General features: G+C 41.9%; 2 protein-coding genes across 2 annotated transcripts; one reads left to right on the forward strand and one right to left on the reverse strand.

Annotated features, from left to right (window-relative positions):
- The first annotated feature begins 2286 nt into the window (after positions 1-2286).
- On the forward strand, positions 2287-9556 carry bicdl2l (bicaudal-D-related protein 2-like). The gene is made up of 6 exons (XM_034683994.1): positions 2287-2949; positions 3587-3706; positions 4713-4871; positions 5531-5607; positions 5710-5830; positions 8762-9556. The coding sequence occupies exons 1-6, from the start codon at positions 2395-2397 to the stop codon at positions 9104-9106; spliced, it is 1377 nt and encodes a 458-aa protein (XP_034539885.1). The 5' UTR covers positions 2287-2394; the 3' UTR covers positions 9107-9556.
- Positions 9557-12351: 2795 nt separating this feature from the next.
- Positions 12352-21960, reverse strand: abhd11 (abhydrolase domain containing 11). The gene is made up of 6 exons (XM_034684366.1): positions 21646-21960; positions 19125-19260; positions 18655-18828; positions 17163-17333; positions 16246-16427; positions 12352-14489 (listed from the first exon to the last, which is right to left on the reverse strand). The coding sequence occupies exons 1-6, from the start codon at positions 21774-21776 to the stop codon at positions 14354-14356; spliced, it is 930 nt and encodes a 309-aa protein (XP_034540257.1). The 5' UTR covers positions 21777-21960; the 3' UTR covers positions 12352-14353.
- Between the last annotated feature and the right edge of the window lie 2241 nt (positions 21961-24201).

Below are 24201 nucleotides of genomic sequence, written 5' to 3' on the forward strand. Positions count from 1 at the left end.
TTGCAATTAATTGCAGTTGAGCTGATCACTCCTCACAACATTCTGGAGTATATGCAAATTGCCATTATAAAAACTGAAACAGCAGACTTTGTGAAAATTAATAGTTGTGTCATTCTCAAAACGTTTGGCCATGACTGTACACTAATCAGTTACAGCGGATAGCCACCGCTATTTTAAATAATGCCTCACACCCTCTGCACAGTGATTTCCAGCTTCTTCACTCTGGACGACAGTGTTTAGTTCCAAGGTGCAGGACACAGCGTCACAAGAAAAGCTTTGCTCCTGCTGCTATCACTGAGCTGAACAAGCAATAGCTTTTATTTTCCCACACAGTCAGCCTCCAATCTTATGACTTGAGCCCAGATTGTCTTATTTATTCATGTGATTCCATTGTTTTTATTGGTTGACTGTTTTCTGATATGCTTTTTAAATGGAACCTTTAGCACTTTTATCATTTTATCATTTTATCATGTCTATTCATTTTACCATTTTTAGTGTTAGATTAGTTTTAGGATATTTTTGTATGTTTTGCACATTAAGTAGATTGTTCTGTCTGAAGTCTATCTTGTAATTTTGTATCGACCTAACATCTCACTGGCTGCAAAACAAGTTTACCTAAGGGTACAAATAAAGTAACCTGAACCTGAACCTGAGACAAAATAAGATAAGATAAGATAAGATAAGATAAGATAAGATACTTCTTTATTCTTTCCTCAACCGGGAAATTCATGGAGTTACAGCAGCAAACAAGAAGGTGTACAGTACAAGAATTTAACAAGAATATATATAGAAAAGAAAAAGTTCATCAGAGACGACAGCTTGTCCATTATTCTCCTGTCAGCCACCACCTCCACAGGGTCCAGGACTGAGCTGGCCTTCTTCCCCAGTTAGTTCAGTCTTGCTCTCCTGTATCCTGTCCGCCCACAGCAGGTGAAATCCTTCCAATGTGGCGATCGTGTCCGGTGTTAGCTCTGTTAGCATGATGCTACTCTGCCAGTATTCCCTCTGGTGCTGGGTTAGCTCGTCCACCTTATGGTAGATAGATCTTACAGTCCCCATGACGGTGGGTGGAAGGACAGGTCCATGTCGTCTTTTCTTAGCTTACACCTCAATACCAGCATACAAAGAAGAGTTTCTGCAGCTTAAAATACCTGAAACTGACGATTATTCACTAAAACAGTCCCAAAGCAATAAAAAAACAACTCTGTGTTCTCTCACCACCTGGGCAATAAGTTGTTCATCTTTTATAACAGACTCTGAGTTGATCACGAGACTGAGTGACCTGAATCGTGTTGGTTTCACTGCAGAATGATAACGTGATTCATAACCGCTGGCACTGGTTAGGTTTCCCATTAGTTTTAATCACCTCTGAGTTATTTTGAAATTAAACTTGACACCAAAGAAACAGTTTTAATGCCAGGACTTGGTGCACCTGTGGGATGACCTACTTCCTGTTCGAAAGATGTGAAGTGCACGGCTTTCAGAAAGAGACTGATAAGAAAACCAAATAAAGTAAAGTCACACAAAACACCTGTGAACCACTTTCTGCTGCACGTGACAGAAACGTCTTTTCATCACGTTTGTTGAAATAAGATGCAAAGTCAAGGAGAACACGTGACAGCTAATTACACTTTACGAGGACGATGCAAAGAAAGGGGGAGGAAGACTATCTTGAATGGCAACAAACTAATGATGGTTTAAACGTGCCGTTCATTGTTAGCTGCATGTTTTAACTCAACAACAGTGAAACTTGCAGCTTCTTCCTGTCAAACAAAGACATCAGAAAGTATTCGGTTATAAAACTGGAAATGTTGATGCGTCTCTGACTCATCTCCGCTCATCTTTGTGGGAGTTTTGCCACCAAAAAAAAGTTACACTTTGACCTCAATTGCAAGGAATGACTACAACTTGTGTTTTCCCCCGAAGCAGTCAGATTTCTAAAAACAGTCTCTGAGTGGAAAGGTGCATGTGGTTTTGAGTCTGTTGGAAACAAAGTTAAAATACGAAGACACTGTTTTATAACTCGTCTATTTCTATTTGAGATAATGAGGTTTTAAAAATAGAGTATCATACGTCAGGCCCCGCACAATCTGATCAGATTAAAGGATCAAAAATCTTCGCCTCTTTGTTCTCCTGCAGCTCTGGTATGTTTGAACGTCATGTGTTTGTACAGCGACTGCAAAGAGGAAGAAAAGCCAGGCGGGCCACACGAAGCCACAGCCTCCCATGACATCACATCATGTCATGTCGTGTTCCTCTGAAGACGTATGCAGGTCAGGAAAAACCAGTTTGGAGACATTCTCATCCCTCCTCCTTCTGACTCTTTCATGTGTATATGTAGAGAGACGCTTACTGTTGCTGGTTTGTTTGATTTGACTTCTAACCAAGCTGGTCATGGACTTCTCACAGTCTTTCTCGATGCTCAATGAGCAGCTGAGACCTCGAAACACCACCAGTCAGCAGCTCTACTCCTCTCTGAACAGACTGGAGGATAAACAATGGAGCTCGCTAAGGAGTCAGACTTCTTCCTACAGATCTACAATCCTCCCAACAGATCCAAAATCCTCTGACACAGCAGAACCAGAAGATCCAAGGGAACATGAAGAGGCTGTAGATCTGGAGGATTTCTCCTCTGGGGACCTTGATGAAACAGACAGTGGTGGTCTGAGTCTCTTCAACAACTCCCAGCTCCTCACTGATCTGAATCTAAAAGATGAAGATGATCTGCCTGACACGGACAGCAGCAGCACCTCGCCGTCCGAAGAGAAGGACATTCCAGGTGAGCTGGCCTTGAAGGTGGCGAGCGAGTCCACAGAGTCAGTAGACAGAGAGAGTGAGAGGAGCTCCCTGCAGAGAAGCTACATCGATGGGACTTTACCAGACCTGATCAGGAGTGGGAGGCCACTGGGGAGACGCCGGACACTGGGACACAGTCCAGTCTCAGACACGGTAGGATGAGCTGTCTTTACATTAATGTGTGTGTGTTTTTAATAAGAGGAAGGTTGTTTGTGTAGTGGATGAGTTAAAGTCTGCTTCAGACAGGCTTAAACCTGTTTATTCATCAAAACCTGTTTTACTGGGCAGAGACGGTCCCAACTGTCAATGAGGAGGACACAAAACAAATCACCCAATAAAAAGTAGGACAGTAATTAAAAGACAAGAACAGATAGAAGCTATAATCAAAACAAAAACACTGTAATGGTTCTGTTTTATATGAAGACTCCACCTGATGACTGTGTTTGAGTGTAAAGTTGAAATAATGTTGGAGGAAAATGTCTTCCTTTGCGTAAGAGGCTTTAACAAATCAGGTATTGTTGTCTGCAGCTTTGATTCAATGAATGCAACTGTCCGTGCATATTTGTGGTGTTTGTCTGTGGTGTAATACACCTCAGCCGGTACGACTGGATTTCTCGTCTACAGTTTCACCCAGGAATCCAGCTTAGCAGTTTCTATTTACATTCTGTTAAAATGTCACGAGGTGGTGCTTTCTGTGTGCAGGCCTGTAATTATCTACACAGCATAAACAAATAAATAAAAGATAGCACCTTGTTAATATGTTCCCCCTGTGATCTTTTTTGGGTTCCAGCTGAAAGAAGTGCGCAGAGAAGTGGAGCTGTCCCGGAGACGGAGCATCAAGCTGAAGGCTCAGGTGGACAAACTGCAGGAGAGCAGAGAAGGACCTGGATGGAGTCAACACAGAGAGAGGGTAAAGGTCACACACAGCTCCAGGACATAAAACACACCTGTATTTATGTATTTATTTAAAGGGACAGTGCATATTAATGGACATTTCAGCGTAGAATCCATGTAAATAAGCCAGAGTTGGCAATAAAGGTCAAAACAGAGTTCATAACAAACGATGAAGATAAATAACAGATGGAAACATCAATACATCACAAGATCACATATGAGATATACAAAAGTGCAAATAAGTGCACTAATAGAGAGATATGTCTGCAGTTGGACCAAATAAACATGCACCAACATATCAATCAATCAATCAATCAATCAATCAATCAATCAATCAATCAATCAATCAATCAATCAATCAATCAATCAATCAATCAATCAATCAATCAAACAGAGCAGGTCTAGACCACTCTATGTCAAATTATGAACAGTGAAGCGGCTCAGATTGAAAGGTGACGTAGAGACTAAGTGGGATCGTGTTTGTGACGTGTCTTGCCATAAATAGAAAAAAAAAGTCCAAGGAAAGTTTTCTATTTATGAACAAAACACTCAAAATAAATAAATACCAAAAAAGATCGAAATAAACAACGATAATGACGATGATGGTGTCGGTCAACAAAAAATATTCAACCCCACTCACCCTCTATTTATACCTTCCTTAATCTTAATCCACCATGAGCAGAGCATAGATAGATAGATAGAGAGAGAGAGAAAGAGAGAGATAGAGAGAGAGAGAGAGAGAGAGAGAGAGAGAGAGAGAGAGAGAAAGAGAGAGAGAGAGAGAGAGAGAGAGAGAGAGAAAGAGAGAGAGAGAAAGAGAGAGAGAGAGAGAGAGAGAGAGAGAGAGAGAGAGAGAGAGAGAGAGAGAGAAAGAGAGAGAGAGAGATAGATAGAGAGAGAGAGAGAGAGAGATGGATACAGATTAGTGTCTGGAGCCATCGTCTAAGGTGTGCTGTGAAACTGGGCTAAATGTAGGAATGTGAAGGATGAATCTAACTTCTCACTTGTCGTCTCCATCACAGGTCACAGAGGAAGTCATGTCCATTCTGCGGCTCCTGCACCCTCTCACCGAGTCCGAGTCCAGCCTGCCTAATCCCTCCAGTGGACAAAACCAGCTGGACCATGCCCTGGGCCAGCTGCAGAATGTGGCCCGCAAACTGGCAATTAGCCACACCGCACAGGTAGAGGAAACACCTGCACTCACCCAAATGAAACTCATTAAGCTCAATCACACCCTGACGTGATTGTTACAGTGAGAATGTGCCTGAGAAATATTTGCCTCAAACATCAAAGGGGAAAGGAAGGAAAAGTGGACAGGCGGCAAAGTATTCACACCACAAATAATGACTCCAGAGTTTCTTTATAGTGTCTTTCATTTTTATAGGGTAACAACATGGCCCTATTAATAGATGCTGCTGTATAAGACTAATTACAGTGTTGGCAATACAGAAAGCAATTTGTATTGTCAACAAAGTATTTATACGCAGGGATCCTTACAGTACGCCCTGAGGCCTGTACTCAAACAAACAACTCACACAAGAGTCATCAGGGCTCCTCCTGCTGACGCATCTTCACAATTGTTCCCATGAGAAGATTTCTAATTCCTCTGCCCAGGTATCAAGACACAACTATGTGGCCTGACTAGGCTAAAATAACAGAGGCAGGAATGTGCCCCTCTCTGGTATTCACTTGAGAGTCACAAGGAGGATAACTGACTGCTAGGATAGATAAGGATCTCAGGTGAAAGGCAAGAGAGAGAGGGAAGACACTGAGGTTAAGTTAGACAATAACAAGAGTTGGTTCATAAGTTAACTCTCCTTCTTTCTTCTTCTTTTAATAGTCACCCTCTAGAAAAGGAGCAGAGGACAGTGCTCTCCTCCAGCAGGCTCTGCGGGACAGAGACGAGGCCATAGAGAAGTAAGTACACAGTAATCAGTGACTCCAGATTTAAAGAGGAAAAAGAGAAGCTGAAAGACTCTAATTTAAGAAATGTGTCATTCTCTCCGTTCTGCTGTGCAGGAAGAAGGCCATGGAGGAAGAGCTGCTGCGGAGCAAAACAGAGATGATGATGCTGAATAACCAGGTCCTGGAAGCCGTGCAGAAACGTCTGGAGATGTCTCTGGAGTTGGAGGCCTGGAAGGTAAAACCTCAGACATGTTGAAAGTTTAATGATGATGATCGAAATGTGTGAAGAAAGTCAGAAGACAAAGGGCGGGTGTCTCTGAACACGTGAAGGCATAACAGAGAATCTAAAATATGGGGTCATGTTGAACAAAATAGAGACAGGGAGGAATGTGAATATGTGTGCTGGAAAAGTAGAGCACGCACACGCCCGCCGTAAATCAAGTCCCACGTGTCATAATTAGTGAGTTTCTCACGTGTGCTCTCAGAGATTAAACACAATTAGAATGTTCACAGATTACATTCTGCACGGGCCAAAGACAGTTGCTGTGACGACGCAGTGTTTTGACCTAATTCATTTTACAGTGAACGCTGAGTGACACAGAAAGCACGGATCAGAGTTTAAGAATTTTCACACTGTAAGAACAGATGTGTGGTAATTAAACATATACCATTCATAAATAAGTTTCAAGAGTGTACAATAATCCTAAAATAATACTACTAATAATAATAATACTAGTGATAATGATAAAAAGAATAATAATAAGATAAGAGAGTCCTTTACTCGTCCCACAATGGGGAAATTCAAGTGTAACAGTAACAGAGTAGACAGTGCAAAATAAATATGTAAAGCAAACAAGAGCCTATAAGTAACAGTTATTAAAAAGTTATTAGCAATTAAAATTAAAATTTAAGAGGTAAAAAATAAGCATATCTTACACACATATATATATATCAAGCGGCAAACTCCGGTCTCAAACGATGAAGCCAATGCGGAAGTGATATAAACTGCAATACTTTGAGAATCCTCTTGAGGCTGGCTGCAGAAACACCGGAAACCACATAGATATGAATGGGAAAAGACGATCTTTGCAGCATTAATAAACATGTTTACAGCCTGGTTCAAAAAAAGGCTTCGCCCTACAACGCTAATCTCTCTAATGGCACACACTGTACGGGGGGTGAATTTTTTTCTAACGTGATTGTTAAGAAGATATTAAGATTATGAGTTTTGCCCAAATAAGGACATGACTGATGTGACTCCCGGTCGGGAACACACAGCCATTGGCTAAGAGACTCACACTACGTCACACTCTGCCTAGTTGAGTTTCGCATTACCAATATGGCTGCTGCCGTCGATTTGCTTCAAAACAGCTCTCAGGAACAGATGGGTGACGTCACGGATACTACGTCCATATTTTATACAGTCTATGATATATATATATATTATTGGTTATAGAGTCTGACCACTGCAGGAAGAAAAGACCTGCGGTATCTCTCCGTGAGACACCGCGGGTGAAGAAGTATTATAATAATATTAATAATAATTAGAATTGTATTTTTATATCACTTTTAATTAGAATAAATTCACAAAATTAAAGCTTTACTTTAAAGGTGTGTCTGAAGTAGCAAAATAAAATTAGGGACTGATTCTGCAAGTCTGATCTCCTCTGGCAGGCTGTTCCACAGTTTGGGGAGCTCTGATAGTGAAGGCCTTGTTGCCTTCAGTCTTCAGTCCAGACCTTTGAACAGCAAGCAGAGCACTGCTGCACTGTCAGAGGATCTCAGACTGGCGTCCTGGTTCATAGGGGGATAAAAGCTCAGAGATATATGGAGGGGTCAGACCATGTTTTGCCTTAAACGGGATTGAAAGTATCTTAAAATCTTTTTAAAAATAAGAATTGTTTTATTCTATCAGCTGAGAATAATCTCTGAATAAACATAGATGGATGGGTCCGCTTTCAGGAAGTGTTTTTGTGCAATAGTCTAGAATGACTAAACCAAGCATCATCTCGAGTAAGAGCTTTTAGAGTTTCGTGGTCAACATAAATTCCCCTCAACTTTTAAAATGTGCAATCTTACCTACAAATGCACTAAATGCTACTTTATTTTCTTTTGATATATCACACATTTACTGAACATATTGTCATCTTGAAATAACTATTCAAAAAGTTTGATTGATATAATTATTTCCTATCTATTTTCAATCTTTCTTTATGATCCATCTGAAAGATGTCTAAATTGGTGAATGGTCTTTTAATAGGAATAACATCAATTTATTTAAATCCATGAATCCAACATTTTTCATAGATGACATGTTGGTCTTTTAGATGATTTCAAAAATGTAAAACCCAAAATGGTGATGTTTACTTGCTGCTACCTAAGAGAGGTTGTATAAACCATGTGAGCAGACAAAACTAATTGGTTTTGCAATATAAGGCTAAAATACAAATTTAGGTTGTTAAAAAGTAACACTACACACAAAAAGAAGTTGTGGGGCTTCGTTGGTCTAGTGGTCTAAGCCAGGGCTTCCCAAAGTAGGGGTTGGGAACCCCTGGGGGGGTCGCAAGACGATTATGGGGGGTTGTGAGACGTCTTCCAGAATGTTATTATTTTTCAAATAATCTAATTGCATATTTTACCCCATGTTATAAAAACATAGACACAAACAGTGGTTAAAAGCAACTCACATTGAGGGACAGTGGGGGTCACAAGTCTTTGGCAACAATATTTTGGGGGGCTGAAAAGTTTGGGAACCCCTGGTCTTAGTGCATGCCTCGTATACAGAAGCTTCAGTCCTTGTTGCAGCTGTCGCAGGCTTGACTCCCGGCCTCGACCATTTGCAGCCTGTCTCCCTCCAGCTGTCCTGTCCAATAAAGGCAAAATGACCAAAAACACAACTTAAAAAAAACAGAAGTTGCAATACAAAACTTTCCCACTCAATGACCAGTCTTTCTTTCATTATAGTTCCTTTGTACTGTCTGTACAGTCAGCCATGTAAAACTGCAACTTATCATACTTGTACATCAAACTCTCTCAGGTTTGAAACCTGCCTTGTCAGAGCATGTATCTTACCTCTTTCCCACGTCCCGTTGCTTCACCTGTTGGCAGATTCATCAAAGTCAGTATTTACAGTATTCTGACAGCCTGTTTGTTTTCCTTCCCTCAGGAGGACGTTCAGCTGATGCTCCACCAGCAGTTGCAGATGCAGCAGCAGGCAGAGCAAGCCCAGAAGAAGCCCTCTCGCCTGGGTCTCCTCAGGAGAACCAACAAGCAGCCTATTCAGCGGCCCGCCACCTACTCCAAGGCTACAGCTGTGCCTCCCATAACCATCCCCAACCAAATCTACATCTCCAAATCTGCTGCCTCCACTCCCAGCACGTCTCCTACCCAACGCACCTGGAGGGACAGGCTGAGGAGGGGCAAGAGCAGCCGTCCAGGAGACCAGGATGCATCAGGGCAGGATTCAGATACAGGAAAGGGCGATGACTTTGAGGTTGTGTCACTAGATTGAAGCGGTGATAACCTTAAAATGAGTGCCTTAATAGTCTTGCCATTTGAAGACCCTCTCCTCTTAAAAATGTGTTCTGCTTGTTGTAAATTAGTTGGAGTTTAAGGCGTGTATGCAAACATATGTACAGGGTACTTGTATAGCTGTCACATCTCAAATGAACAATAACACACCAAAGCATTTAGGATTTCTCTCTGAGGGAGAACATGAAGTGTATGCTTTTTAACATGATTAAGCTCTTTGTACAAATCAGACACAATAATCATTCCAGGCAGGTTGTTTGTATGACTTATGCATGTCAGAGAGGGTCTTCATGAAGTTGGGATGACATCCTTTTAATCTTTGACTGTCATTACTGTAACATATATGACTGTAATTACGAACGAGCCATGTGATATTTAATATTTGTCTTTCTGTAAATAAACTCCTAACGCTAACGCTCCTTCAAATCTCCTCCTGAGTCAGACTGCTCTTTATACTCTGTTATATTATGAGAAGCCTTCATGGGACGCACTTTTTCCTGCTGTTATTTTAATAATAATAATTGATAGGTTTTGTATAGCGCTTTCCTTGATACTTAAAGTCACTTTATAGAAAAATAATAATACAAATATACTTTTTAAATAAAGCAGATGAATAAAACAGAACAAGGACAGAGGCGGGGCGGGAGTAGAGGTCATGTGTTGGATGCTTTTTTGAACAGGAAGCTCTTGAGGTTTTTGTTTAAATGATTGGAGTGAGTCAGAGTTGCAGATGTTTGGAGGGAAAGAGTTCCTGTTCTCATCCAACTTCACTGGCTCTCACTACAAGAACCTTCTCCTCCCCTATAACAGGTCTAACAGGTATGAGCACATAACTCCTGGTTCACCTCCAACTTCCTTCAACTTAACAGCACTAAAACAGAACTCCTCCTCATAGGTACTAAATCCACCTGATCCAAAGCTGACAGTTTCTCTCTCACCATAGACAGCTCAACAGTTTCCCCCTCCCCTCAGGTAAAGAGTCTGGGTGTCATCCTTGATAGCTCACTTTCTTTCCACTCTCACATCAATAACATAACCCGGTCTGCATACTTCCATCTGCGCAACATCAACCGTCTCCGCCCCTCTCAACACTGCTATCATGGTCCACAGTCTCGTCACCTCCCGTATCGATTATTGTAACTCACTCCTCTTTGGTGTCCCTCACAAATCCCTCCATAAACTTCAACTGGTCTAAACTCTGCAGCCCGCATCATCACCAGAATCCCCTCTTTTTCACCACATCACCCCCGTCCTCCAGCAGCTCCACTGGCTCCCGGTCAAATTCCGAATCTCCTTCAAAATCCTCCTGTACGCATTCAAGGCCATTCACAACCTCTCCCCCCTGTATCTGTCTGATCTCCTCCACATTGTCACCCTCTCTCGCTCCCTCAGGTCCTCCTCCTCCCTCCACCTCTCTGTGCCCCCCCTGCCTGTCTCAGCACCATGTGGAGCAGAGCTTTCAGTCGCTCTGCTCCCCAACTCTGGAACTCACTCCCACCAGACATCCAAAACTCTGACTCTCTACCCCTCTTCAAATCAAAACTTAAAACTCATCTGTTTCAAACTGCATTCCCTGTCTAACGTCACTGCCTCATTTTAACTTGGTGTAACTCTGCTTTCTTTATTTATTTTATCATGTTGTTTTTATTTGTTATGTTTTATTCTGTCTGTAAAGTCACCTTGAGTGTTTTGAAAGGCGCTTCTAAATAAAATGTATTATTATCATTATTATTATTATTATAACTCCAGTGCTGTCCTCTCTTCATCGGTTGCCTGTTCAAGCCAGAGTGGATTTTAAAGTGCTCCTGTTGACTTTTAAAACTGTAAATGGTTTGGCACCCTCTTATCTAGTTGACCTGGTGGATCCATATGTGCCTGCTCGGGCGCTTCGTTCTCAGGGGACTGGCCTTTTAAGTGTCCCTAAGGTCCTTAAAAAGACGATTGGTGAGCGGGCCCAAGGTGGCGAGATGGGGGAGTGGCGTTTGAGGAGGTTGATCTGTCACGAGGGGGTGAGGTTATTGAGGGCTTTGTAGGGGATGAGCAGGATCTTGAAGTGGATTCGGTGCTATATTGGGGAGCCAGTGGAGGTGCTGAAGGATGAGTGGGAGGTGGGCTCTGGAGCGGGAGTGGGGGAGTAACCGGGCAAGTTCTGGACGTATTGGAGTTTTTTTGAGGTCAGTGGAGAGAAGGCTGTGAAGGATGCTGTTGCAGTAGACGAGTCGGGAGGTTATGAAGGCGTGGATGAGTGTTTCGGCAGCAGAGGAAGAGAGAGAGGATCTGAGGTGGAAGAAGGATGTTTTGGTGATGTTTCTGATGTGTGATTTGAAGGAGAGAGTGTGGTTGAGGATGATGCCGAGGTTACTGACTACTGGGGAGGGTGTGACTGTGGGGCGGTCGATGCTTCGTGAAAGGTTCTGGGTGGAGGTGAGGAGGGATTTGGGGCCGATGAGAATAATAGATGAGCGCTTTAGAAGTTTTAAAAGACACTCTGCAAAAAAAACAAGTTTTACAATAGATAAAACAAAGGAAAGCAAAGCAAATAAAACAAACAATCAATTATAGGTTGAAAACCTTTCTAAATAGGTGTGTTTGAGTCCAGATTTGAAGTTGGTGAGTGAGGGAGAAAGCCTGAGGTGTTGGGGGAGAGAGTTCCAGAGGGTGGGGGCAGCGACAGAGAAGGCCCTGTCCCCCCCAGGTTCGGTGCTTGGGTTTGCTGAGAGGGGTGAGGAGGTTGGCGTTGGTGGAACGGAGGTTGCGGGTGGGATTGCATGGTTGAAGAAGGTCGGTGAGGTAGGAGGGAGCCAGATTATGGAGAGAGCTAGATTATGGAGGGCTTTGTAGGTGATGATGAGGAGGATCTTGTACTGTATCCAGGAGGTGATGGGAAGCCGATGGAGGTTCTGGATTGAGTTCAGGTTTATTGCAGTTGAGTTTGAGGAAGTTGTTGCTCATCCATTTTTTTTTTAGTTACATTTTTGGGGCTTTTTGCCTTTATTCCATAGGACAGCTGAAGAGAGACAGGACATGTGGGGAGCAGAGTGGGGGAAGACATGCAGGATATGGTCGACTGGTCTGGAATCAAACCGGCGACCGCTGCAACGAGGACTGTAGCCTCTGTATGTGGGGTGCTTAGACCACTAGGCCACCAGCGCCCCCTCATCCAGTTTTTTAATCCAGTGAGGCAGTTTGTGATTCTGATTCAAGCGAAATAAAAATAAACATCTCTGAGAGGTTTTTTATGATTTTATTGTATAATATTAGTTTTTACAATTTAAATAATATATAATTCACTCCTATAATCTTCTTGAACACATTTTACATTTATATATGGCGTTATCTAGAATGAGTTCCATTATTGTGGCAACATGTTAAACAAACTGAGACGTACATAGCACTGCAAATTTACATCTGATGACAAGAGAGAAGGCATGCTGATATTATCGACATTATACAATCCTAAACACTAATCCTAAACGGTCTTCAAAAAGCTTTTCAGTGTGAATAAATTTGACGTCGTTGTCGTTGATCTTGAAACGTTTCGTCCCACTGCAGCGCTAAAGAAGCCGTAGCGGGGCCTGCATTCAAATGTCTGCGGTGAATAATCATCTGATTCGTTTTTCAGCAGCAAGACAAATCTGTCCTGAGGTTGAGGAGGAAGAAACGGTGCTGCTCCGCTAACCGGAGCCTTTTATATAAAAACCAAAGAATAAAAGATTTCCTCTAACTTAAATCTGGTAATTCAAAGCTTTTTAGACGTCTGTATTCACATAAAACAAACATAAAACACTGATTGTAGTAAACATCTAGTGCCTCATAGGGGAGATCCCCCCCCCCCCCCTCACCTGTTAGCCTGCCTTGTCAGAAAAGTCACACAGACCTGGCAACCCAGCTGCCAATCTGGAGTCTGCTCGTTAAGGTTGTAGAATAAAACTTTATATCAAGTCATACTGAAATGGAAAAAGGAGCTCTTGACAAAAGAGGCACATACAAATTTACACCCTGCTTTTTCATACGGATGGCAGTTTCACCACTCGACTGTACTCATCACACTCATGGAAACAGAAATGATATCAACACACTCACAATAAGTTAACAACGCACCTGTTTGCAGCATATTTGTGTCGTAACCCAGAAAGCGCCTCGCTTTTAAATATGTAGGACACGGAGAATAAAACAGGTTTGATCAAAACACTGATCGTCTACAGACACAACACCATCACTACGGCTTAGTACAAGACAGATAGGAGAATAATACACGCGTACTAATTAGCATATCCAGTCCAGTAACCTGAGATAATCAGGGAACAGATCGTGATAATACTGCATTTGAGCGTCTCAGCTGGGATTTAAAGATGATCATATTGGCGTAAAGATATGACCAGCACTCTTGATGACCTCGAGTTGTGACAAGTAACTGTAACCTGTGAGTCTTCACCTCCCTAAAGAACAGCAGATACGCGGAGGAGAGGATGCGAGGAGCCAAGATCCAGACTGAAATACTGAATATATCACTATTATCAACATTTAAAGAAGTTTCTACAACACACCACCTGTACATGTAAAGCCCATAGAACTGCCTTTATGCAGCGATTCAACCACCTGACACACAATACCGACCCCCCCCATGAGCTACACCCTATTTCTGCTTTTGCACATTCCTCCGTTCTCTCTTGCAAACAGCTTTCCACACGTACATTATTTATTCACTCAAAACTGTCAAAACATAAGCATCTAACTTCCAGCTGGTCCATTTCATCATCCCCTGTTTTTTATTTAATCTGAAGCCACATTTCTATTACACTAGACTATAGTTTAAAGTCAGCACTGTGCATATGAGAGTTTCTTTGGATTAGTATCATATATACCACCTTCAAAACCGCCCACTGTGTGAAACAGACAATACCTCCTGTGCTATTTTCTACCAACAGATAAATCAAATCAATGAAATGCGTCTATCTAGAAACCAGTCAATCTAATTGCAACACTTTTTCTGGCAGTGAGGCAACACAAGAGAAAAGTTCACCCTCGTTACGATACACAAAAACATGGTTGAAGGGTGAGTTCTGACTGCTGTAAAAGGGCAAGTTTGGTCCAGTGTTGGCAGCTATTAATGACTCCGGTCCTGGTTGCTGAAGCTGCGGATTCCTTCCTTTCATTGTCAGAGAAAGGACTGCTCAGAGGTGCTGAGCATTTAAAAAAAAGTTTTGCAGCATGGGGCAGGATGCAGCTAAGACTTCAGAAAGGAGCTGATGGAGCTGATGAAATCTAAGGGTTTGTCTGCGTGGATCCAGTGGCTCGCGTCCGGGATGTACTGGATGTCGGCGTACGGGAACAGCCTCTGGATTTCTGGGTAATCTTCAGAGCTGGATGGGGATGTAAAAGAAGGAAGGGGTGAGAATCGTTCTCCTCTTTTTGTACTTCTCAGAGATTCTGTTAGTATTATCTCATCATCAGCTGTGAACATCTGGGATTAATGATGACCTCATTGTTTTCTTGAGACCTGCAGCCAATTAGTTCCCTGTTTGTTCCCCTGATCCTTACTGTTTGTGCACATACAAGATGATGAAAGGTAAAGTGATGGGGAACTACATACTCATCCAGTAAATCTGCATTTGATTGTTCAGTGTTTGTTGTTACATTTGATGTTTTGTGAAAAGAGAAGGTTGATTAGCCGTCTGGTTTCGTGTTAGATTATGTTGTGATTAAGGGGAGGGTCAGGTACTATCATTTGTCTTCTTCCTGCTTCTGTTTGTTCATGGAGAGTGTGTACATATTTGTGAAGATGTGTATTGAATATGTTGTGTTGTCAAACACTGAAGTGAGCAAATACAATTCTTATGAATGAATGAATGACTGTTTACTAGTGTGGATCCGCCCTAAGACTTAAAATGTAAATATAGGAGGAGAAAACCTCGGTGTGAGGATTCTACTCTTTGGTATAATGGGGAACTCTTTCTGTTTCTCCTTAAATGAATGATGGGAAATGAATTGTCCAATAGGAAATCAGGATTAATTTAAGAAGCGTTACATTTGAAACACAGTCCATACTTACTAAATTAGTGCAGTCATCAAATCTTGTTACGTTTGTTAAAACATTCATTGCTCTTTTACAGTTTGATTTCTTAGTTGCATGGTTACTTTTCACATCTTAAGGCTGATTTATACTTCTGTGTCGACCCTACGCAGCAGTGGATGACGTGGACATGAGCACCACATACTTGTGCGTCGATGTGTCCGCAGCAATTCTCCGCCGAAACGCTTGAGAGCAGTGTGGTCTCTCTTACCTCTTTTCGACCAAGGCGAACCAGATTGTATTTACGGGCGGGTGCTCGCGCTGGTTCGGAGCTGGATGAACTCGCGAACCAGCGTGGCACCCGTTTGTTTTTCCGCCCGCTCGAGCCCGTGGAAGAGGCAGGTCATGAAGTCAGATTGAAGTGACCGCTTTTCCCAGCAGCTCTAGCGCAAACTTTCCCTCACAACAACAACGATGGCGGACAACAGCAGCTTTTCTCCTCGACCGACAACTGCTTTGCTTTGGAATCAATTAGTCTCTTTTATTTTTTTGCAGCAGGACTATGGTGGAAATACGTTTGGTTTGTGTTTCTGATCACTGCAACCCCACCCCCACCCCTGACGTAAGCGGTCCACGGTTCTAGACCAGCAAAGAGTTGGAGCAGCTCTGGAACCGGTTTTCCCAGCCGGGAGCCGGTTCACTCCGGCTCCAAACGGGCCCTGAAACTGCCTCGGCCGAAAAGGGGTATGTGATAGCCGGTTGCCTGTTTCTCTGTTTATCTCTGATCCAGGAAGTGTTGTAAATGCGGGAAATGCAATGCAGCCAAGCCGACCCATCACAGGGCTTGCGGTCCGCATTGATTCAACGCGTAGTTACCTTTTACGAGGAGGTGCACGTCAGCTATGTGGGTCGGCCTCTGTGTAGGTACGGGAGCTACGCAGACAATTCAACGCAGAAGTATAAATCAGGCTTTACTTTCATGGAGAAACACTGCTATATTTTTCTTAGTTAAAGATCAATGTCATGATAAGTATGACTTTGTGTCAGTAACGTTCAACTTCTCATCCAATCTATTGAACTCAGTCTGAGTCCTTGATGTTTGTTACCTGATATAAGCAGAGCTCGCTCCTCCTAAAAACAGCGTGGGTCCCTCAAAGTTGGTCTCAAAGCTGGGGAAGCTCATGATGTTATCGAGGTGTGCAGAGATGGCCTCCAAGTTGACTCTCCAGGCGTAGTGACCGTTCTGCTCCACCAGGTTAGTGAGCAGAAACTGACGCACCGAGCGCTCCTGGGGGAAAGTTGAACAGTGTAAGAGTGGTGCCTTTATATAAACAGACTGGAGTTACATATTAAGCAGTGGAAGGCAGCGTGTCTCAGGGTATAAGCTCTGGAAAGAACACTTTACATCACCGGCTCACCTCCAGACAGGAGCTGGACGAAGTGAGTGAGTGAGTGGTAGATAATATATCAGCTATTAAGACAATGATCTCTTACAAGCTGGTGGAAACAAGATGTAGGTGGTAAAAAAACAACCCCAGATGAATGATGGTTTTAATGTTTCATCTGAATGTGGTTGTTTGCTCTGTCAGCTTTATCAAGAGTCCCTGTCCTGTCCCTCATCACCAAGACCAAGCACCGCAACTTGGGGGACAGAGACTCGCGATCGCTGCCCCAACTCTCTGGAACTCTCTCCCTTGAAACATCTGCAACTCTGACTCTCTTCTGACCTCTTCAAAGAAGCCTGCAACACGTGACCTCTCCTCCCTCCCCACCTCTGATCTCTCCCCCTGTATCTTATACCTTTATCTTTTTTGCACTTCATGTAAAGCCTCTTTGAGTATCCTAATTATTAAGAAAAGATATGTCAGTGTTGTGATAGTAACTTGTTCCTTCAGCCACCAGTTTGCAAAAAAAGCAACACCTCTGACTCAAGCCAAATGTCAGAGTCTGGAAACGAAATCAAAGAAATGTTTATCTCACACCAACAAACCAACATCCTGAATTCCACTGAAGAAGTCCTGACCTTGACTAAACTGCGCAGCTGATCCTCCGCCATCCGTCTGGCAGTGGAGCGTGGGATGTCACTGGAGATTTTCACCTCCTGCATGGCCCGGATGTAATAGCGGAAGTTGGTGCGCGAGGACGTCTGTGATGGACTGATGTCAACCACTACCATTCTCTCCACTAGATCAGGCTGCAGAGACACAGGACAGAGAGAGAGAGAGAGAGAGAGAGAGATGTAGGACAAATAAACATGTGACCAGGACAGCAGGGTGTGGCAGGAGAGCAGAGGAGGATGACTAAGCTCAGAGGGGACCAAAGAGTGTTTCATATCCAGGGGGAGGAGGAGTGTTTGGAAAGTTACTGGAAATAAGTGATACGAGGGGAAGAATCTTTAGTGTTGCTTCTTTTGCTGCATGTCTTCAACAGAAGCTCGTCTTCAACCTCATACCTCACAAACAGGACTGTTTAGTCCGTGTTGTATTAAAGATTGTGGAGCTGGTGGTGATTTCAAATCAAACCATGACTGTTTGGATGGAGCAGCTTTTTCTTGGTTTGCAGAGCTAACCTGAGCTTCACCTGGGTGAGCTGTGTTTGCAGCTCCAGGCTCTCTGGAAACTACTTTAGTAGGAGCATGTCAAATTAGAATTGCTAGTCCTGGTGGTGGACAAAGTTTTCCTTCCTGTGCATGGACTACAATTCAGCTGCTGTATTCTTGTGCTTTACTTCAAGGAGAGAAAATAACAGTTCTGGTACTCCCATGACAGAAAGCTCACACCTGAACAATCATCAGATATTCTGTGTGTTTAATGTGTGATCTATTCTTTCACCTAGGATGCTGCTGTGCTGACACAATCTAGCCACTGAGTTTGATAGAGAGACCTTAGATTGTATAATAAATGGACGCAGTATCTGTGACGTCACCCATCTGTTTCTGTGGCCCTGTTTTGAATCTGATTGTTGGCGGTTGCCATATTGGAAATGTTGAACTCAAACTTCTGTTGAGCTAGTGTGAGGTAAAGAGGCGGGCCTTTAGGGTCTTATTTAACAACTACAGGGTGCCCACCTGTCAATCAAGTCAGCTATGTGCTTATTTAGGTAAAACTTGTAAGTTAAATGTCTTCAAAAATACAGAGTTATAAATAATTCACCCTGTACAGCGTGTGCCGATAGAGAAATTAGCTACTCAGGCTGTAAACATGTTTAACTCATCTTCTTTGAATGGGTGTGTATGTGGTTTCCTGTGTTTCTGCAGCAAGCCTCTAGTGGACGCTCAATGAACTGCAGTTTTTAAGGACTTCCGGATTGGCCCTTTATTTTAAGACCAGAGGTTGATGCTTGAAGTAACGACTCCTTTTGAATTTCTGTCATTGTCACGGCCTTATTGATTTTGTTAGTACATACACTCAGTAAGTAACTCGTTAATTAGTAACATTACTTAGTGACTCTGTACTCACAACACTGTGGAGCTGACTGTACAGTAACTCATTGGTGACATTTCGCTCACTGCATACCTGTGTCAGAGCAGTCGTCATGGCGGTTTTCCCCCCCATGCTGTGGCCGATGAGGACACATTTCTCGATGCGCAACTTGGCAAGAAGGTGTTTCAAGTCATCGGCCATGGCTTCATAGGTCAGCTCCGGGCTGTGAGGGCTGGTACCATGGTTGCGGGCATCTACAGTCAGCACCTATCTAGACAAAGGACAGTTAGGACACTTGGAATAGGAGTAAAACAGAGTAAAAACCTTTCTGTGTTGCTGTCTTTATTGAGTGATGAAAAGGCTCTTTGGTGCACGTGAACAGATGAGTTCCAAGCAGATTGTGTACCAGTGTTTATAGTAAAAGTAACAACTGCTGGGATTGAAGTTGTATCAAATGACTGCTGGTACCCAGTGAGCTAGAGTCAAGCTGCATAGAACGACACCAAGCACATAACGATGAATTGTAACAGCAGACAGGTGACGTGTCTTCATCACTGCATTACCTTCCGGCCTGTGCGCTGCACCAAGGACTTCGCTATTGAATGGAAGTTAGATTTGCTGCCAAAGAGGCCATGGAGAAACACCAAGGGAGTGCTCTCTCCCTTCCCATCAAAGACATCGTAGGTCAAGCTGACTGGGCTGTGGAGAAAAAACAACAAACATGTGGATCAGTCATCAGACATGTAATCTGCCTGGTTAAGTATTTGAGTTGTGTCACCAATTAAGCAGGAACATGGTAATTATTGAATAAACTACCGCCTAAAAATGATGGTAGGATAGCTCCAAAACAAAGTGAAGAAAATATCTCTTTATTTAGTTTAATCTGTTTAGTTCTTGTCTATTTCTTTATATGGTTAATTTAAGGAACATTAAAGTGCAACTTCTGCCTGTAGTAAATGATGCTTCACATATAGATCATTGCTAATGCTAACTTCCAACTCCTGTCTCTAGTTAGTTTTGCTTTTAGTACCACATTATGCTACATTGCAGGTACAGATACATTATCTTTAATTAAGCAGAAAAAATAATGTAAAGATTAAACTACGGCCTAGAAATGATGATCGAGTATCTCCAAAATGAAGTAAATCAGGGGATATGACTGAAAAAGTAGGTTTCAGTGGCAGCATTATTCAGGATTAATGAGTCAACTTGTTTAACTTTGGTCTAATTATTTATATTGTTAATTAAAGGAACACTAAAGTACAACTTCTGTCTGTATGCCTATTTTAAAATCTTTACATTGGCTGCCTGTTGCTTTACGTATTGATTTTAAAATGATTTTACTAGTTTTTAAAGGCACTGCATGGCCTTGCACCAGACTACATATCAGAGATGCTTTCAGTGTATAAACTAGGAGGGCCTCTCAGATCCTCCAGCTCCTCTCTTTAAGCTGTTCATAATAGCAGAACAAAAACATTTGGTGACGCTGCTTTAAGCCACGACGCTCCTAAACTATGGAACATCCTAACTCGAACCAGTCGGGGTTCTTGCTGGACACTGGACCTCATCCCTAACCCGAACCAGTCAGGGTTCTTGCTGGACACTGGACATCATCCCTAACCCGAACCAGTCAGGGTTCTTGCTGGACACTGGACATCATCCCTTACCCGAACCAGTCAGGGTTCTTGCTGGACACTGGACCTCATCCCTAACCCGAACCAGTCGGGGTTCTTGCTGGACACTGGACTTCATCCCTAAACCTAACCTTTGGGCTTACTCGTAATATATCGCCTCTCCCAACCCTAACCACTCGGGGTTCATGCCTAAACCTAACCCACAGTATTGGTCACTGGACTTGATCCCTAAACCTAACCCACAGTATTGGTCACTGGACTTGATCCCTAAACCAAACCTACAGTGTTTGTCAGTGGACCGGATCCCTAACCCTAACCATTGGGCTTTCTCAGAGTTATTGAGACTTTTAAACGTAAACTAAAAACATATTTATTCAGTCTGGCTTTTATTTAGGGTTTAACAATTTTATTACTTACCTTTTACTGTAATATTGATTTAAATTTTACTTTAATATTTTATTAATTTTAACTGTTATCTTATTCTATTTTTATTTATTTATTCATTCATTCATTTATTAATCTACTCAGTTTTATTGATATTTTCAGCCTTAGTTCTATTTTCAACTCTTATCCTTACCCTTTTTAAATCTATTCATTTTAACTATTTGTATTCTTAATTTTGATGCCTTAACTTATTTTAATTACACATATTTCATTGTTTGTGTGCATAAGTCTCTATTTTATTTTATGTTAATTTAATTTGTATTATTATTATTATTATTATCCCCTTATAAATCTTGCCATTATTTTATTTCTGCTTCTTTCTTGTTTTTCAATCACTGTGAATCACTTTGGGTGTCATTTGATTTCTATGAAAGGTGCTTTATAAATGAAGATTGATTGATTGTAGTAAATGATGCTTCACAGATAGATCATTGCTGATGCTAGCTTACAACTCCTGTCTCTAGTTAGTTATGTAGTTAGGCTTTTAGTACCACATTATGCTACACTGCAGGTACAGATACATTATCTTTCATTATGAAATGAACTAATCTTTTAAAATAAACCGTAAAACTATCATTAGAGGATGGAGAGCATCACACAGGGAGATGACATAACTACAGCCTGTTCACATTAACACAGGTTGTAATAGATAGCATCACTGAAAGCTAGCATAACCTCATAATAATGAAGTAACTCGACGTAGATATACATTCAGTATATATGTATATATAATTATAGTTGTATTTGGCTGTATAAAGGAGTATTATACATTAAAACAGAGGCATATATCCCTGTGATAGTAGCTGAACTGCAGGTTAACCCTCTTGCTAACTAGCTAGCTGTCACCTCTGCGATTAACGGTTATTATCAGAGGAGTGTGTGGACACACTTTGACGCATTTACAGGAGAAACCGTTTCCTCTCACTCCCACCGAGCAAGACCGAACCACGCCACGACCCCAGCCCCCACAGAGGGCATCAGCTAGCCGGGGAGCTAGTCTTGATACCTGGATGAGCTGAGTGTCCGGACCGATGGAGCCGAAGCCAGCCCGCACGCATCCTGGTGCCCGGGGATCAGACGACAGGACGCACGGCCGCTCAGCAGTCCTCTTTGGATCAGGCGACACAAAGCACTCATGGCAGCATACGCTCCGGTACCGAGAGGCCCACTAACAGCATGTGCGTTTAAAAAGAACCGGCAACAAGGGCAGCAGGAGCCACGAGAGGAGACAAGCACACTGCAGCGCCCCGGAGGAGGAGAAGGTCGAGATTGAAGGGAGCTTCATTCAGTCTGTCAACAGCTGATGCTGCGTCATGACGTAGGACGTACACGCGTGAGGGGTGTTCCGGTCCCTGAGGTTGGTCTCTCAGGCACAGTGGTGTTTAGTGAAATACCCAGATTGAGACAGTTTTTTAACGGAAGAGGATGAGGGCCACTGAAAAAAAAAATTAAGTTTTTTTTTTTTGTTTTTTTTAAAATTATTATTCTGAGAAAAAAGTCAGAATTCTGAGATTAAAGTCAGAGTTCTGAGAATAAAGTCAGATTTCTGACTTTAATCTCAGAATTATGACTTTTTTCTCAGAATAATAATTTAAAAAAAAAATTTTGACCTTCATTTTTTTTTTTTTTTTCAGTGGCCCTAATCCTCTTCCGTAGTTTTTTGCCTGAAGAAACAACATAAAGGAAAGGTTTGACCTACTGGAAGATCAAATTAAGGGTAGGAAATTACCCTGTCTAGTAACAAGCAAGTATATTCAAGGCAAAAAGGCTGCTTGTTGATCAAATTGGGCATTTTTATGCTTTTGTTTTTTATTTAGTCCCCAATTACAGTATTTCTCATTTAAAATTTACTTTATTTATCCCCCGTTGGGGGAAATTATTTTGTTACAGCAGCTTACAACATGGGACAGGGGAATACAACAATGTACTAACATAGTTAAAAAATATAATAACAATAATAATAGCAATGACAAGGGTAAAATATAATATAATAAAATGAAAATAAAATAAAATAGAATCAAATAAAATAGAATAATATAAAATAAAGTACAAATAAAATAGAATATGGCAACTGTTACAGATATATACACACTATGTACACTTCTATCTGATAAATAGATAAGGTATGTTATTGCACGATAAAAATTGCACCAGGTTATTTAAAAAGAAACATACACAGTATGAAGAACAGTGCGATTCAGATGGATACAGTAGTTATTTGTGAATGTGCCAAGTCAAATAGTAACTTCCATGTAGTGGAATGAAAAGATGAGAACAGATGATTAACGGGACACAGCAGTGCTGGTGTTAAACAGTCTGATTGCAGATGGGATGAAGGACCTGCGGTAGCGCTCCGTCCTGCAGGGTGGGAGTCTCAGTCTGCTGCTGAAGGAGCTTAATGTCAATAGCTCAATTGCTAAAACACTAAACCCTATTGTCTGAACCAAATTCCTTAGCGGCCTGAGCACATGTATTGAATCGGTTACTCTTTTTGCAAAACCATAAGCACTTTTCACCTGGTTAGACAACTTGCAAACACATTCTCCATGATCCATGACCTGGATGACTGAGAACCCTCACAGACAAACACATTCTCACTCACTAAAACACATTTTAAGTGATGCACTTGTGTTGCATAATTGTAAGCACAGGTAGCAAAAGTTAAACACATTTGAAACACCCTTTCTGGCTGTTTTCATAGCAAATAATGACATTGAGAGATACATCTGGCTGTTAAAAGACAGCAGGGTGAGGTTTTTGTTAAAAACACTAATTTTGCATGTACAGAGCAAGAGATAAGAAGTGTCACTTTGTCCACAAGGGGGCGCCAAATTGATATAAATGAAAAGTTCCTCACAGCAGCTTTAAGCCAGGTCATACTTTTCACAAACATTCCTACTTGATGCAGAACAGACTGAAACATGATGAATTTACAATATCTAGAAAAGCAAAAGCATTGGAGTCTTTTACCCGACAGTTGCTCCTGGATTTATGCCAGACGATGCACTATACAGCTAGCAGGTTAAAAAATCAAGAAAAGGGGGACATTACAGTCTAAATAAGCAGGAGAACTTTTGTGGCCGGTGTACAGGATATGATCAGAAAAGAGATAAAAAGATATCACCTAGATTGACAAAAATGTCAAGTTCCTCACAAAGTGTCTCTCATGTTTTGTTCAACATTATTATAGTTTCAAACCCAAAGTATTTCTCATGTGTAGACGTTGCCTTGTTTTGCCACTAGGGGACATCCCAGTGTCATAATGTTGACTACAGCTTCTCAGTGCCAATGAAATGTTGTCCTGTGTGCACTGTGATCAGTTTTTCTATTACTTCCTTGTATTCATTTAGTACATCAGGGCTTTCTGATTTTTGTTGTAAAGTACAGGCCAACCTTTATTAGCATGGATATCAAGAGGGTTATTCCATTTTGTCTGATCCCAGCTCCTCATTGAAGTTATTATATGAACATAGCAGTGTTGTACTTAAAGGAACGGCTGGGTGATCACCCTCCAGAGTGCCCTCATGTCTGAAAACAACACTGTAAAAGTGCCCTCTTGGAT

Source organism: Notolabrus celidotus, chromosome 5 (assembly GCF_009762535.1).
Source record: "Notolabrus celidotus isolate fNotCel1 chromosome 5, fNotCel1.pri, whole genome shotgun sequence".
NCBI classification, from domain to species: Eukaryota; Metazoa; Chordata; class Actinopteri; order Labriformes; family Labridae; genus Notolabrus; species Notolabrus celidotus.